Source organism: Salvelinus alpinus, chromosome 10, assembly GCF_045679555.1.
Source record: "Salvelinus alpinus chromosome 10, SLU_Salpinus.1, whole genome shotgun sequence".
In the NCBI taxonomy this organism is placed as follows: domain Eukaryota; kingdom Metazoa; phylum Chordata; class Actinopteri; order Salmoniformes; family Salmonidae; genus Salvelinus; species Salvelinus alpinus.
The window spans coordinates 26,551,530-26,568,007 of NC_092095.1; the positions used below are offsets into that span (position 1 = coordinate 26,551,530).

Sequence of the window (16,478 nt, forward strand, 5' to 3'; positions counted from 1 at the left end):
CGACACATTAGTGCGGCTGGCTTCCGGGTTCAGCGAGCAGTGTGTCAAGAAGCATTGCGGCTTGGCAGGGTCGGGTTTCGGAGGACGCACGGCTCTCGACCTCCGCCTCTCCCGAGTCCGTACGGGAGTTGCAGCGATGGAACAAGACTGTAACTACCAATTGGATATCATGAAATTGGGGAGAAAAGGGGGTAGGGTAAAATGTAGTGTTCACTGAGAATGTATTACATACATTATTTTATTACACATGTTAAACATGGAATTGCCCAATAAAAAATCTGTCAGCAGGCAATGCCATCCCAGCTATATTATTGAAGAATCTGAGCGCTGTAAATTGCCTTGTGATATAAATATCAAATTAGCTAATGCAATCAGACATGTTTATTATGGATGACTACAATATTTGGTTGTTCTAAGTGGGGTCCGGATTGAATAATGCATGTTGGGAAACGTAAACATACGTTCAGCGGGGGGGGTGCAGCCATCATGGTGTTTAAAGTGCATTAACGGAGAATGACAAAGAGCGGAAGAGACAGCGAGGGACAGTGGGACTGCAACTGGGTGTGAGTGACAGAGAGAGTGGCCATGACGGTCGGCCGTGATGGACTGATAGACAGCATGACTAACAGCATGGGCGCTGGCAGGAAGTGGGTGGGTGGGAGAGAGTGTGTGTGTGTGTGTGTGTGTGTGTGTGTGTGTGTGTGTGTGTGTGTGTGTGTGTGTGTGTGTGTGTGTGTGTGTGTGTGTGTGTGTGTGTGTGTGTGTGTGTGTGTGTGTGTGTGTGTGTGTGTGTGTGTGTGTGTGTGTGTGTGTGTGTGTGTGTGTGTGTGTTTGTTTGCACATGTATGTTCATTTGTGTGTGCACATCAGCTTGTGTGTATGTGAGTGTCTGGTCATGTACTGTAGGCTATGCGTTTGTCTGTCGGTGTGGGGGAGGTTTAAAGAGGCTACTGATGAGGTGATAAGCAGGGGTCAATGTTTGCGTCAGAGTGTACTCTACCCACCTTGGCAGCTGGTGCACTCGCAGCTGTGTATGACAGGCAGGACGACGGGCTCACTCTCCCCACTGTCACACAGGAGGCTAAGGAAGCGCACGGGGCTCTCAGGGTCCAACCGGTAGCTGCAGCAGTCACACAGCGACTGGAGGTAAGGCTCCTGAGAGAGGGAAGGAGGGAAGAAGGAGGAGAAAGGGAGGGACGGAGAGGTAGAGAAAGGAAGGGTGCGCGTGCGTGAGAGAGGTGTGAGTTCGAGTCTGAAACTGACACCAATCACCAGCTATTTTAGCTACCATGGTAACGGAAGGTAGTGAAACATTTAGCTGAGATCATGTTTGTTTTTACTTGCTCACATTTTCACAGTGATGCCATTAGATTATTTTTCTACCACGGGAGTTTAAGAGGAAAACAAAAATCACTGGGCTGATTGGTCTAGGATCTCTCTGTTCTGGATGAAGTGCCAATACCTCAACTGGTGAAAAGAACACACAAATGGGGCCTATTGCAACATTACACAAAATTCCCATAGAAATGTATTGTATAGAATAGACATGGCTTTCTCTGTTTTACAGGATAGGGAATCAGGTCCACTCTACATATTACATTTCTGTCTGCAACACTGCATCCCAGCCCAGTGCACAAGAGTGGGTGAAAGCCAGCAACATCAGCAAACCTCCAAAATGACGTCAATTTTGGACAAACAGCGCCCTCTACAGTAGCTGACTTCCACGTTGTCAAGACGACAGTCTCCCTTAGTGATGTTCCTGACCTCCGTGTAACGGCGACACTCCGCCACGGGCTCCACTGGTAAGATGAGAGAAGGAAATAGGACAGGGCAGAGAGATAAAGGGAGAGAGGGAGATTAAGAGGAGCGGCGGAGGAAGAGGATAATGATGGGGGCAGCATGGGGAGTTGAGAAAATAAAAGAGGGTTTTGTGTTGAGTTAATGAATGAGAGAGCGAGCTCTAGAGAGAGAGAGAGAGAGAGAGCTCCAAAGGCACATTGACTTTCAATGCCCCCTCACCAACTGTGCCATTATACAACATTGAAATAGATAAATGCTGTCTTATTGTACATGCCTTGTGGACAATTTAGGACCTAAAGCACTTTGTTTCACACAAAATATTTTTAGAAATACAGGAAGAGAAGGACTAAGCATTGTTTATGTCGAACTCTTACCAGGGAACTCCTTCCTGCAAACTGGGCAGCAGCTGCCTGGTTCCTCCACTTTCACTTCCCCCTGATATAAGAGGAAAGGAGAGGAGGAGAGGAGAGGGGAGAATGGATGGGAGGAGAGGGGAGGAGAAGAGAAGAGAATGGATGGGAGGAGAGGGGAGGAGAAGAGAAGAGAATGGATGGGAGGAAAGGAGTGGACGAATGGGGATGGGAGGAGAGGAGAGGGAGGATCAGGTCAAGGGCAGACAAGAGGGTAGGAAAAGGAGAAAAGACTTGTCACTATCTTAGCTTACTAATTGAGTCGCCATCATGTCTCGCTCTGAGAATAGAATAAAGCTGTTCCAGGAATAAATCATCATCTTCCAGGAGAGGTCTGCTGACAGGAGCAAGTGCATCACCACACCCCTCCACAATGCACTGCTCCAGGCCTGCCCCGGCCCCAGGGAGGCTGAAGTTGAGCTCAGCCACTTAAAGGGGAGGTAAGTGGGAGCCTTGGTTATTTAAACTGGATGTAAGTGTGATCCCCAGTTATTTAAAGGAAAACTCCACCCAAAATCTTTTGGTATTTGTTTCATTAGTCCATTGATATAGTCCGAAAATGTTTTATATGTCAGCGAGTATTGAAGATATATAACTTTCAAAATACATAAATACAGCTGGTATGATGCCTTTTGCATCATTTGATGCTGCGTTTTGCATCATATGATGCAAAATGCATCATACCAGTTGTATTTCTGTATTTTGAAAGTTATATACAGTATCTTGAAAACTTGATCGCTGACATGAAAAACACTTAGGGACTACAGTATATCAACCATGGACTAATGAAAGTAATACCAAAAGATAGCTTTTGGGTGGTTTTCTTGTAAAGGGTAGATACAGGTCCGATAGATGTACCCATTTTGTTTAATTTTCCTTGCCCAAGCTCACATCACAACTTTGCCGGTGTCGTAAAGGAGGCAAACTAACTATACCACTATTATTGCCCTTTGTGCTTTTGTGAATTGTTTGTTTGTATTGTTTCGTCTTTTATTGTTTGAATTTGTTGTTCATGGATGTTATGTGCCTTGTCTGCCACCAGGTGGCATGTTATGTTTTTTCTTGCACAAAAATAATAAGAAAAACTCCAACAAAAATATGAAAACAAAGGGGAGGTAAGTGTTATTTTTGTAGCTACTTAAAAAAATGGAGGGGGCAAAATGGAGGGTGAAACCAGTTATTTCAAGGAGAGGTATCTATTGATAACCAACTAGCGATAGCCTCTTAATCTGGAGGTGAAGAACCCAGGTACTTAAAGGGCGTGAGAACAGTCAACTGAGAAAGGGAAAAAGACTGACTATTTTGTTTAAGTACTTTCATATTGATTTAGCGCTGGGCTGTAACTCACACAACCCTACAAACCTTTTGGTGTTTTATGGGAATTTCTCCAGCTGTAAGAATAACTGAGATGTCCGTGAAAGTGCTGTTTCTTATCTCTCACCTCTTCACACTGCAGCAGTGGGCATCCTGATTGGCACCGCTTCTGCCCGTTCACACAGCGGCACACCAAGCAGCCCTCCTCCCATTCAGAGCTAGCCTGTGAGACACACACACACACACACACACACACACACACACACACACACACACCGACAATAAATATATTGCATTTTCAGAGGCTATTACAGTGCTATTGCCACTAATGATTGAGGTGGCTGATTATAACCCAGGCCTACTGTACTGTAGCAGAGAAACCTGAGGTCTATTATCCATCCCAAATGGCACCCTATTCTCTATATAGTGCACTACTTTATACCAGAGCCATATGGGGTACTGCACTACATAGGGAATAGGGTGCCAGAGAGTTTATGGGACTATAAGGACAAGAGAAGACACTTCTAGAGTTCTACAAGATCTTCATGGACATTATTCACGACAACTAAAGAGAAAGAGGAGAAACCGACCCCCTGTCATCACATGATTAATCCTTCCTATAATATATTCTCATTAAATATTCCTATTATGTGTCTTTAAAGAGGTGGTGCAGTTAATTTCTGTAGCACTATAATAGCTTTCAACAGTTCCCTGCGTTATTGATAGTGGGCCATTGTACTTTAATGTGGCCCAGGGGGCATGTCCATCATCGTTACTCCTCCCTCCTTTGTGTGTGAACACACACACACACACACACACACACACACACACACACACACACACACACACACACACACACACACACACACACACACACACACACACACACACACACACACACACACACACACACACACACACACACACACACACACACACACACACACTCACACAATCCATCATCGTTACTAGCCCTCCTTTATGTATGAACACACAAAGGCATTGAATGGAGTGCAGGTAAACAGACATGGAATGGAAGGATGGGAGTGAGAGTCCAATGGAGGAAAAACAATGAGGTACAATCTGCAGTGCAGGAGGGAGAGGAGTTTATGTTGGGCCCTTAAGTTGTGTGTGTCTGGTGTGTGTGTGCCTGTCTGGTGTGTGTTTGTGTTTCTGGTGTGTGTGTGTGTCTGGTGTGTGTGTCTGTTTATGTGCATAGGTGCATATAATTGTACTCGTTGATGTAACTTTGTGGGTGTATGTAAGTGTACATAAACATACTAGTTTGTTCGTTTGTGTGTGTGTGTACCTCTCTCAGCATCCCCTGGTCCTCACACTGGCAGAGTGCGGGGATCACACACAGGCCCTCTGCGTTTCGGTAGAGCCCCTCCTTACACACACACCCCTCGGTGGCGCTGCAGTTGAGTGGCGAGGTCAGGTAGATCTCTGCACAGCTCCTCTCACACACAGACAGAGCCTCCGATACACTCTTCCTCCACCTCTCTCCATCGGGACAGGCTACAGGGGGAGGGGCAGGGGGAAGTAGTGAGAGTTGTAGGAAGAACAAGAAATAGGAGAGGGGGAGACAGTGACAATGTTTAATTATAGCTCCAACTCACCTGATTCAACAAATCAACTTAACATCAAGTGGTGTTTGTGCTGCATTAGAACAAATGCATGTAACTGCCAAAATAAAGAAAAGACTTCAGTAAATGAGGGATACAATGTACAGTATATATTGAAAGCAGCTTCCACACAGGTGTGGTTCCTGAGTTAATAAATGAACATGCCGTCATGCTTAGGGTCATGTATAAAAATGCCCAGTTGCCCATTATTCTGGCTACCATGGCTAGCAGAAGAGATCTCAGTGACTTTGAAAGAGGTGTCTGAGAGGAGAATAGGGGGTTTAAAGGGTGTGTGTTTGTGTGTGTCTCAGTCACTAGATCTCAACCCAATTGAACACTTATGGGAGAGTTCCAGAAACTTGAAGAATCTATGCCATGGCTCACTGAAGCTGTTCTGGCGGCTCGTGGTGGCTCAACCCCCTATTAAGACACTTTATGTTGGGGTTTCCTTTATTTTGGCAGTTACCTTTATGTGCAACGAATAGGTGTCCCAGAGGACTGGGATGGAACACACTGCCCTAGAATGAAATGCAGCCCCAGTCCCTCACTTAGGGCCTACATACTAGACCTCAGACACTCACCACAATCAGGGGCCCTGCATAGTGCCGTACGCTGGGCCGGGCCCTCACACTCTGCCCCCTCGTATTGCTGAGGCTGGAAGACGGTCCGTCTGGAGCTCCGCTGGCCAGCACCACAGCTCACTGAGCACTGACTCCACTCTGACCAACTACCCCACTCACAGTCCACTGGAGACATGCATGGAAGAAGAGAAGGATGTGAAGGAGTGATGGAGGCGGAGAGATGCATAGAGGAAGAGAAAGTGTGAGAGAAAGAAAGCAAGAGGAGGGAGAGATATGTTTGGTATGACGCATACTGTCCATTATAAAAGCGGGTCATTTCACAGAGGGATTCGGGCACTGAAATCCTTTGGTGATGGTCGGTAGTTGATAGTCTAGTAGAGGACATATCATTTAATTTGATAGTTTTGTTACGGTGGGAGACTACAGTGTTATCATATGCCACATGCTGGCACTTGCTGGCAGAGCAGATTTCTAGTTTCCCTACACGCACTGGCTTCTGTATCAGGTCAACACTGTACACAGCTACTAAAACATGGTCGAAGAGCTATACTCACCATTGCATGGGTCCTCGGTACAATTGAATACTCCTCCTTGACAAACACTTAGGAAGAGAGGGAGAAAAGGATTGATAAATACCTGACACATTAGCATCCAAAGATGAGAAACTCAAAGAGGCAGTTAATCAAACAATCATGCCTCTCAGTCCCTCAGTCTATTAGCTGTGTATCAAAACCCTGGGCTGAAAGATGAAATGACTTACCTCACGTCTGAATCTGACAGTCTCTCCATTACATAGTCTCATGTGACAGACATAAATACTGTACATAAATGTAGCTGGCCAGCACGCAAGATCTGGTTTTGGGTGCCGAGACGATCAGTTACATTCCAAAGATGTGTAATACTGTACAGTATTTCAGGTCTAGGTACTGTACAGTTGATGTCAGAAGTTTACATACACTAAGGTTGGAGTCATTAAAACTCGTTTTTCAACCACTCCACAAATGTCTTGTCAACAAACTATAGTTTTGGCAAGTCGGTTAAGAAATCTACTTTGTGCATGACACAAGTAATTTTTCCAACAATTGTTTACAAAAAAATTATTTCATTTATAATTCACTGTATCACAATTCCAGTGGGTCAAAAGTTTACATACACTAAGTTAACTGTGCCATTAAACAGCTTGGAAAATTCCAGAAAATTATGTAATGGCTTTAGAAGCTTCTATTAGGCTAATTGAAAACATTTGAGTCAATTGGAGATGTACATGTGGATGTATTTCAAGGCCTTCAAACTCAGTGACTCTTTGCTTGACATCATGGGAAAATCAAAAGAAATCAGCCAAGACCTCAGAAAAAAGTTGTAGACCTCCACAAGTCTGGTTCATCCTTGGGAGCCATTTCCAAATGCCTGAAGGTACCACGTTCATCTGTACAAACAATAGTACGCAAGCATAAACACCATGGGACCACGCAGCCGTCATACCGCTCAGGAAGGAGACGCGTTCTGTCTCCTAGAAATGAACGTACTTTGGTGCGAAAAGTGCAAATCAATCCAAGAACAACAGCAAAGGACCTTGTGAAGATGCTGGAGGAAACAGGTACACAATTATCTATATTCACAGTAAAACGAGTCCTATATCAACATAACCTGATAGGCCGCTCAGCAAGAAAGAAGCCACTGCTCCAAAACCGCCATAAAAAAGCCAGACTACGGTTTGCAGCTGCACATGGGGACAAATATCGTACTTTTTGGAGAAATGTCCTCTGGTCTGATGAAACAAGAACAGAACTGTTTGGCCATAATGACCATCGTTATGTTTGGAGGAAAAAGGGGGAGGCTTGCAAGCCGAAGAACACCATCCCAATCGTGAAGCACCGGGGTGGCAGCATCATGTTGTGGGGGTGCTTTGCTGCAGGAGGGACTGGTGCACTTCTCAAAATAGATGGCATCATGAGGCAGGGAAATTATGTGGATATATTGAAGCAACATCTCAAGACATCAGTCAGGAAGTTAAAGCTTGGTCGCAAATGGGTCTTCCAAATGGACAATGACCCCAAGCATACTTCCAAAGTTGTGGCAAAATGGCTTAAGGACAACAAAGTCACGGTATTGGAGTGGCCATCACAAAGCCCTGACCTCAATTCTATAGAACATTTGTGGGCAGATCTGAAAAAGCGTGTGTGTGCAAGGAGGCCTAAAAACCTGACTCAGTTACACCAGCTCTGTCAGGAGGAATGGGACAAAATTCACCCAACTTATTGTGGGAAGCTTGTGGAAGGCTACCCAAAACGTTTGATCCAAGTTAAACAATTTAAAGGCAATGCTACCAAATACTAATTGAGTGTATGTACACTTCTGCCCCACTGGGAATGTGATGAAAGAAATAAAAGCTGAAATAAATCAATCTCTCTACTATTATTCTGACATTTCACATTCTTAAAATAAAGTGGCGATCCTAACTGACCTAAGACAGGGAATTTTTACTGGGCTTAAATGTCAGGAATTGTGAAAAACTGAGTTTAAATGTAATTGACTAAGGTGTATGTAAACTTTCGACTTCAACTGTATATCTGTCAATCAACCGCTATGACTTCTTAACACATGTAATAGGCTAGCTACATATCCCCAATCAAATCTACCAATCATGGAATTGGATTGCATATCTTTACAACCATTTTGAAGATATACTACAAGCTTGAGTAAGTAACTGTGTAAAAATGTCTACTGATGGAGGTGTTGATTACCATGTGTTGCACTGGTGTTGTAAGACCGTCCCAGAGGCCACCTCTCCTTCGTGGTCATCCAGGGTCATGTTCAGGGTCCCCGGGAGGGAGTGCGGAGAACAGGGACACGCATCATGAGGGACACATGATCCGTTGTACAGCACCTGCTCAAGGAAGACGATCAGATGACACATAGATGACGAGTGGTGGTTAGATTAGATTAGTGTCCATTACAGTCATCTTTTGACCTGGTAACTACATAACATCTTTTCTCATTGTATGGAAATGTGCGTTACTCAGTAATAAGCAGCCTGTCACCGTCTGACCATGCCTGAGCGTACTGACCATGCCTGAGCGTACTGACCATGCCTGAGCGTACTGACCATGCCTGGGGGACAGGTGCATCCAGGGATGCAGGGTCCAGATACACACTGGTTCTCTGGCCAGAGGTCCTCACAGCTGTAGGGGCAGGAGCCAGCACACTGGCTGAACACCTGGCTGGATGGACACTCTGCACAGGGACACAAGTTTCATGTCAATACATAGGACCAGTACGCTTCAGTACAAGTGTGCTTCAATATGTCAATAGTAAGTTATTAAGCGTACCAAGTATGTATGATGATATATGTCTCTACTTTCCACCTGTATAGTTCTAAAATAAAAGCATGCTCAACTTCAAGTTTTTGTGTTACCTGGTGCCGTGTGTTTTACCTGGTGTCGTGTGTGTTACCTGGTGTCGTGTGTTTTACCTGGTGTCGTGTGTGTTACCTGGTGTCGTCTGTTTTACCTGGTGTCGTGTGTGTTACCTGGTGTCGTGTGTGTTACCTTGTGTCGTGTGTGTTACCTGGTGTCCTGTGTGTTACCTGGTGTTGTGTGTGTTACCTGGTGTCGTGTGTGTTACCTGGTAGACAGCTGTTGGTTTGACAGGCAGTGTGTTGTTCTAAGGGAGTAGGACACTCCTGTCCCCCAGGCTGGGGCTCCTGTAAGACGGTCTTGATACGCACTGACACCCCTCCACCACACGAGGCACTGCACTCACTCCAAGACGACCACTCACTCAACACACACCCAGCTGGAAAGGAGGGAGAGAGAGAGGGAAAGTGAGAGAGAGAGAGAGAGAGAGAGAGAGAGAGAGAGAGAGAGAGAGAGAGAGAGAGAGAGAGAGAGAGAGAGAGAGAGAGAGAGAGAGAGAGAGAGAGAGAGAGAGAGAGAGAGAGAGAGAGAGAGAGAGAGAGAGAGAATTATCATTTCTTCAACTAACAAACAGATAAACTCCAACTTGTTTAAATGTTGATGTCATCTGTGTGGGACCAACCATATTATTTGGTATCATGTGTTGTATGTCACTGACCTGGACAAGGGGGCAGCACACATGTTTCAGTGTGGACCGTCTCAGCACAGGGTGGCCCTCCTTCTGTGTCATTGCAGGGACGTATCCTCATCCTCTGTCCCGTCCCACAGGACTCTGAGCAGGCGCTCCACTGTCCCCAGGGGCCGTAGATGGGACACAGCAGGTCGGTGCACACCAGGGTGCCATTCTCACACACACTGGAGCACACAGGGACAGAGTAGAGAGGGATAGATTGTTAATTAACCTCTAAAAGTCTAAGCCTTTTGAGGGGAGGGGTTCTACTAAGCTAACATATGGAACTGTTTTAAAATGTTCACACCATGGATCATTTAGCTATTTGATTTTGAAGTGTCTATAAATGAGATATAAGAAAGCTCAGGAAATATTTTAGTCTTTTGGACACAGATTTAACCTCTTTTGTTTTGTTGGCACAAAACTACCTCCATACTTCCATATATTTTTTGAACTGGTACCGGGTTACCTTCAGATGAGTCCCGTGACCCTTGTGGGGGTCGTAAAGCAAAACAGAGAACAGATGTGTGTTTGTGAGAGTCTCATCTTTCCACAGAGTGGTCATATTAGGCCAAACCGTTCGGACGCTAGAGCCGTTTTCGTGAGAAGAACAATTATCAGGATGTCTCATAGTCTGACAATCACGATGTAGCTCTGCCACTTTCCACCACAGATGCGGTGGATTGAGACGCAGCCCATGCAAAAAAAAACGAGATATCTCTAGCTTAAAATGACGGATTTTGATGGGGATATTTAGATTGATGCACCTGTGCGTCAATAGACTATTTTTAATATTTTACTAGGCAAGTCAGTTAAGAACAAATTCTTATTTTCAACAACTGCCTAGAAACAGTGGGTTACCTGCCTTGTTCAGGTGCTGAACGACAGATTTTTACCTAGTCAGCTCGGCGATTCGATCTTGCAACCTTTCGGTTACTAGTCCATCACTCGAACCACTAGGCTACCTGTCTCCCCACTATTAAGGTAGACTAAAACAATAGGTGTTTTTCCCTGTGAGGATGCCTCCACGAAATAGGCCATACAAGATGCAACAGGTCACTTTACCGTTCTTCATCAGTCATGTCAGATAATCCTCTTCTGATTATGACTGTGGTGAAATCTAGCACTAAACCGTACTCATTTGGTAATTCCTATGCAATAATTTGTATGTGATAGTAATGATAGATGGCCGAATTCAAACTCACACATACAACTTCCTTTGATATCAGTGGGAGATATGTACAAAAAAAAAAACATTTTGAGGCCGTGTGGATATGAGGCTCCTACAGGTTCCTAACCAGGTGTTGCAGTCCAGTGTGACGTTCTCAGCAGGGCTGATCTCCAAGGTGCCGTTGCCCATGGGAACCCCACAGCGACACTCCGACACCTCAACACAGCCCCCGTCCTGCAGCAGCCAGCCCTCTGCGCACCGACACCCTGGGAGAGAGAGAGAGGGAGAGAGGGAGGGAGAGAGAGAGAGAGAGAGAGAGAGAGAGAGAGAGAGAGAGAGAGAGAGAGAACAACCGGGAAAATAAAAAGGGAGAAAGAAAGAGGGGGGGACAAAAGGTTCAGATGGATATCCTCTTCTTGTAAGGCTAGCACACTGAAAGTCAGTATGTCACACTGATATAAGGGACACAGTGACATGAGGTCATAGGCCCAGTACCTGGGTGACAGACTCCCTGCAGACACTGCACATGCTCCCAGAGGTCAGTGCAGCTCCGGGGACACTGATTGGCACAAGACGCCTGGTAGACCCGCCCCCTGTCCTCACAGCGCTCGCCTAGATCACACAAGAAAGGAGTCAATCAATGCTGTCTCCTTGGAGACCACATTATAAGAAGTTGTAGGCACATACAGTATAGGAACATTGTTAACCAGTTAAAATGTCCAGTAAAGGGTTAAAGGGTACCTGGACAGAGGCCAGTGTTGCAGCTTTTGGTCTGGGTCTGCTGTTTTTGACACTGGGGTCCTGGAGGGGAGGCCTGGGGCTGTCTGTGGCGCTGTCTGACCCCACCACTGCACGGCTCCTGACACACACTCCACACACTCCACACACTCCACTGGCACAGGTCTGGGCAGGAAATGACATCAGCATGAACATCGTAATCAGCATCATTGTCTTCATCGTCATCATCATCATACTGCAGAGCATCAAGAGTCATGCCAGTTGTTTAGTACTGATGGGTGTAGCGTATTCTTAGTGTACAGTACCACCCACCTCTGCATGCATTGGGGTCTGGGCAGAGCCTCTCCTCCTCCAGCTCCCCGGTACACTGTGCCCCCTCTTCCTCCCCTGAGACTGGCTGGCCTGAGTCCAGGTCCAGACAAGCTCGGTAGCGCCGCTGGACAGACACCAGGGCTGCAGCGCCACCCTGGGGAGAGGAGGAGGACTGCAGGGAGGAGGCGGGCACACACGGAGAGCAGGGGGTCCACTCTGACCACTCACTGAGAATGACTGAAGGAGGGAGGGAGGGAGGGTAGGAAAGAGGGGGGAGGTTTAGAGGGGTACACAAATAGAGAGGGGTGGGAGGGGAAGAGTAAGGTAGAGAGATGTAGGAGAGGGATGAAGCTTAGTGTTGGTCTAAAGTCAACTTATGTCAAACTCAAACTGTTCTAAGATGCATAAAAAGTACTATCTCTAAACCCAGGAAATGAATGTACTACAGCAGGGTTCCCCAAATGGCGGCTCACGGCCCGAATTTGGCCAGTAAGTGGTTTTAATTGACCCCCCCAAGTTTTCTGAGCTAAAAATGTAAATGATTTAAGTGATTTTAATTTTGGAAATTGGTTCCGAAGCATAATAGAGAGACGGGACTGTATACAAATATAAGTAAGGGTCAAAATTGTTATGTTTTAGTCAAATGTTATATCTGTTTGGACATCTTGTGGTCAATTTGCAGTCTACAAATGATTTGTAATTATGTTCCGGTACCATGACCGTCCACCCAGGAAAAAATCACCCCGCGGCTAAATCTAGTTGATGATCCCTGAACAACAGTAGGTCTTACCTTCACACTCTCGCATGTCACACTGCAACGTCCCATTATGACAGAGGCTGGGAGGGAATAAGACAAGACACAGAGAGTCATAATACATTTACCTCTAAAACCATCTAATTGTACTATGCAGACTATTTAACTATATATAGACTATATCTTATTATTCTGTGTATGGGTCTATCTACGGTGGCCCCAGGGAGCAAATGTAGCTTTAAAAATACACATCTATTTAACTTCTTGAGAATACAGGGGGTGCTATTTTCCCATTAGCATAATTTGCTCTACAGATTAAACTGCCTCTTATTCAATTATTGCTCTTACTATATGCATATAAATAATACCATTGGAAAGAAAACAATCTCTAGTTTCTAAAACCGTTTCAATTCTGTCTCTGAGTGATACACAAGTCATTTGACAGCACTTTCCCTGACCAAGAAGTAGAATGCAAGAAGTCTATGCTCGCTTCAACGCTCTGCCTATATATGGTCATGACCCCTATGACCAGAAACACACTTCATTCGCCTTCCTCTGGGTTTCAAGAGGACGTCAGAGGAGAAATTCTTTGTTTATCTGGTACTGACGTGAAATAAGACCTATTTCTTTGGCGTGACCGACAACTTCCGGTTTTCTGATTCGCACGAGTTGGAGCTGCGATTGTGTACTGTTTTGCTGGCGTTATGGATGAAAACTATCTCCGTGTCGAATTTTGTTTGATACATGTGACCATATCATCGTAATGTATGTTTTTTCAATATAGTTTAATCAGATTATTTGAATTTTTTCGGGAGTTTTGTGGTGTTCCGTTGTCTGATTTTATTTACGTTTGAGAGATCCGTGCCACTCGACCAGTACCTGTGCTAAATGGAGTGGGAAAGGAACAATTCTGAACGGAACCAACGACTCATCTTGACAAAGGACACTTTGATCAACATTCTGATGAAAGATCAGCCATAGTAAGACCCAATTTACGATGTTATATCATATCTGTTGTGCATGTGAACTGGCCGTGGGCGCCTAGCCGAATCTGCCTGGTATAGCTATGCTAATTTAGCGCTACATTTTGTTTTCGTTATAAAACATTTAATAAATCTGAAATATTGTTTGGATTCACCAGATGTTGGGCTTTCAATATCTGTACGCTGTGTATTTTTCTGAAATGTTTTAAGATGAGTAATTCGTTATATGACGTTGGTCTCTGTAATTGTTCTGGCTGGGTCAGCACTATTTCAGATTGCAGCTGCAATGTAGAACTGTGATTTATACCTGAAAAATGCACATTTTTCCCAAAAAAAACTATGCTATACCATAAATATGTTATCAGACTGTCATCTTATGAAGTTGTTTCTTGGTTAGTGGCTATATATATTTTTATTTAGTCGAATTAGTGATAGCTACTGACGCAGGAAAAAACTGTTGGGAGTAAAAAAATCGTGTCCTTTGCTAACGTGGTTAGCTAATAGATTTACATATTGTGTCTTGCCTGTAAAACATTTTAAAAATCTGAAATGGTGGCTTTATTCACAAGACCTGTATCTTTCATCTGGTGTCTTGGACTTGTGATTTAATGATATTTAGATGCTACAAGTTACTTGTGACGCTATGCTAGCTATGCTACTCAGTGGGGGGGGGGGGGGGGGGGTGCTACCGGATCAGGGTTGGTGACTCGTGAGAAGTTAATGGTCTATCTTAGTGTTCCTCTCTCTTGGCCTTTGTTTTATTATCTGTGTCTATTCTGATACTATGGCTACCATATTGAAACTTTGTATAGATTCTCCTTCACTTGTTAAAAAAGTTAAGTCACTTACCAGGTGCTGCAGTCTATAGTGACCATGTTCCCCTGTGGCACAATCACAGAGACAGGTCTCCCTGAGGCCTGATGTTGGAGGTGTACACAGCCACACTGCTCTGGGGGCACACAGGTCCCATTCCGCTGCAGCAAGCCCTGAGGGCAGTAGCAGCCAGGGGTACACTCCTGTATCCCCGCACACAGCGCCTTCTGCCCCTGCAGTGCACACTGCTTCTCACAGGGTGAGCCACACTCAGAGTACTGGAACGGTTTCTCACAAGAGTCTGGAAGAGAGAAGATCTCATGTCACACACACACACACACACACACACACACACACACACACACACACACACGCACGCACGCACGCACGCACGCACGCACGCACGCACGCACGCACACACACACGCGCGCGCGCGCGCAGAGCATGCGCGCAGAGCATGCGCGTCCTCAGAGTAGGCGCAGACCAGCTGGCTGGTGTGTTTACGGATATATTCAATCTCTCCCTATCCCAGACTGTTGTCCCCACATGCTTCAAGATGGCCACCATTGTTCCTGTACCCAAGAAGGCAACGATAACTGAACTAAATGACTACCGCCCCGTAGCACTCACTTCTGTCATCATGAAGTGCTTTGAGAGACTAGTCAAGGATCACCTGCCACCCTAGACCCACTTCAGTTTGCATACCGCCCCAACAGGTCCACAGACGATGCAATCGCCATCACACTGCACACTGCCCTATCCCATCTGGACAAGAGGAATACCTATGTAAGAATGCTGTTCATTGACTACAGCTCAGCATTTAACACCATAGTACCCTCCAAGCTCATCATTAAGCTGGAGGCCCTGGGTCTCAACCCCGCCCTGTGCAATTGGGTCCTGGACTTTCTGATGGGCCACCCCCAGATGGTGAAGGGTGGAAACAACATCTCCACTTCGCTGATCCTCAACACTGGGGCCCCACAAGGGTGTGTGCTCAGCCCCCTCCTGTACTCCCTGTTCATCCATGACTGCGTGGCAGACGAGACAACAGTAGTGGGGTTGATTTCCAACAACGATGAGAGCCTACAGGGAGGAGGTGAGGCACTCAGAGTGTGGTGTCAGGAAAACAACCTCTCACTCAATGTCAACACAACAAAGGAGATGATCGTGGACTTCAGGAAACAGCAGAGGGAGCACCCCCCTATCCACATCAAAGGTACAGTAGTGGAGAATGTGGAAAGTTTTAAGTTCCCCGGCATACACATCACAGACAAACTGAAATGGTCCACCCACACAGACAGCGTGGTGGAGAAGGCGCAACAGCGCTTCTTAAACCTCAGGAGGCTGAAGAAATTCGTCTTGTCACCTAAAACCCTGACAAACTTTTACAGATGCAAAATCGAGAGCATCCTGTTGGGCTGTATCACTGCCTGGTACGGCAACTGCACCGCCTTCAACTGCAAAGCTCTCCAGAGGGTGGTGTGGTCTACACAACGCATTACCGGAGGCAAACTACCTTCCCTCCAAGACACCTACAGCATTCAATGTTCAATGAAGGACAAAAAGATCATCAAGGACAAAAACCACCCGAGCCACTGCCTGTTCCCCCCATGCCACCATCCAGAAGGCGAGGTCAGAACAGCTGCATCAAAGCTGGGACCGAAAGACTGAAAAACAGCTTCTATCTCAAGGCCATCAGACTGCTAAACAGTAATCACTATCTCAGAGAGGCTGCTGCCCACATATAGACTCCACGTTAATAAATTGATCACTAAACACTTTAAACAATGCCACTTTAATAATGTTAACATATCTTACATTACTCATCTCATATGTATATACTGTACCTTATACCATCTTTTTCACCTTGCCTATGCCACTTAGATTTGTG

General features: G+C 45.6%; 1 protein-coding gene across 1 annotated transcript in view; it reads right to left on the minus strand.

The window, feature by feature from the left end:
• Positions 1–16,478, minus strand: part of sspo (SCO-spondin) — a 76,738-nt gene that overhangs the window by 1,369 nt on the left and 58,891 nt on the right. The window contains exons 94-110 of the mRNA XM_071331073.1: positions 14,624–14,888; positions 12,828–12,874; positions 12,038–12,274; positions 11,729–11,890; positions 11,483–11,599; positions 11,115–11,253; positions 9,805–10,001; positions 9,355–9,525; positions 8,837–8,964; positions 8,475–8,617; positions 6,285–6,331; positions 5,731–5,895; positions 4,834–5,042; positions 3,652–3,747; positions 2,175–2,235; positions 1,669–1,799; positions 1,005–1,155 (exon numbers count right to left, since the gene is read on the minus strand). Coding sequence (XP_071187174.1) covers positions 1,005–1,155; positions 1,669–1,799; positions 2,175–2,235; positions 3,652–3,747; positions 4,834–5,042; positions 5,731–5,895; positions 6,285–6,331; positions 8,475–8,617; positions 8,837–8,964; positions 9,355–9,525; positions 9,805–10,001; positions 11,115–11,253; positions 11,483–11,599; positions 11,729–11,890; positions 12,038–12,274; positions 12,828–12,874; positions 14,624–14,888 — 2,466 coding nt within the window. The remainder of the gene's footprint in view (positions 1–1,004; positions 1,156–1,668; positions 1,800–2,174; positions 2,236–3,651; positions 3,748–4,833; positions 5,043–5,730; positions 5,896–6,284; positions 6,332–8,474; positions 8,618–8,836; positions 8,965–9,354; positions 9,526–9,804; positions 10,002–11,114; positions 11,254–11,482; positions 11,600–11,728; positions 11,891–12,037; positions 12,275–12,827; positions 12,875–14,623; positions 14,889–16,478) is intronic.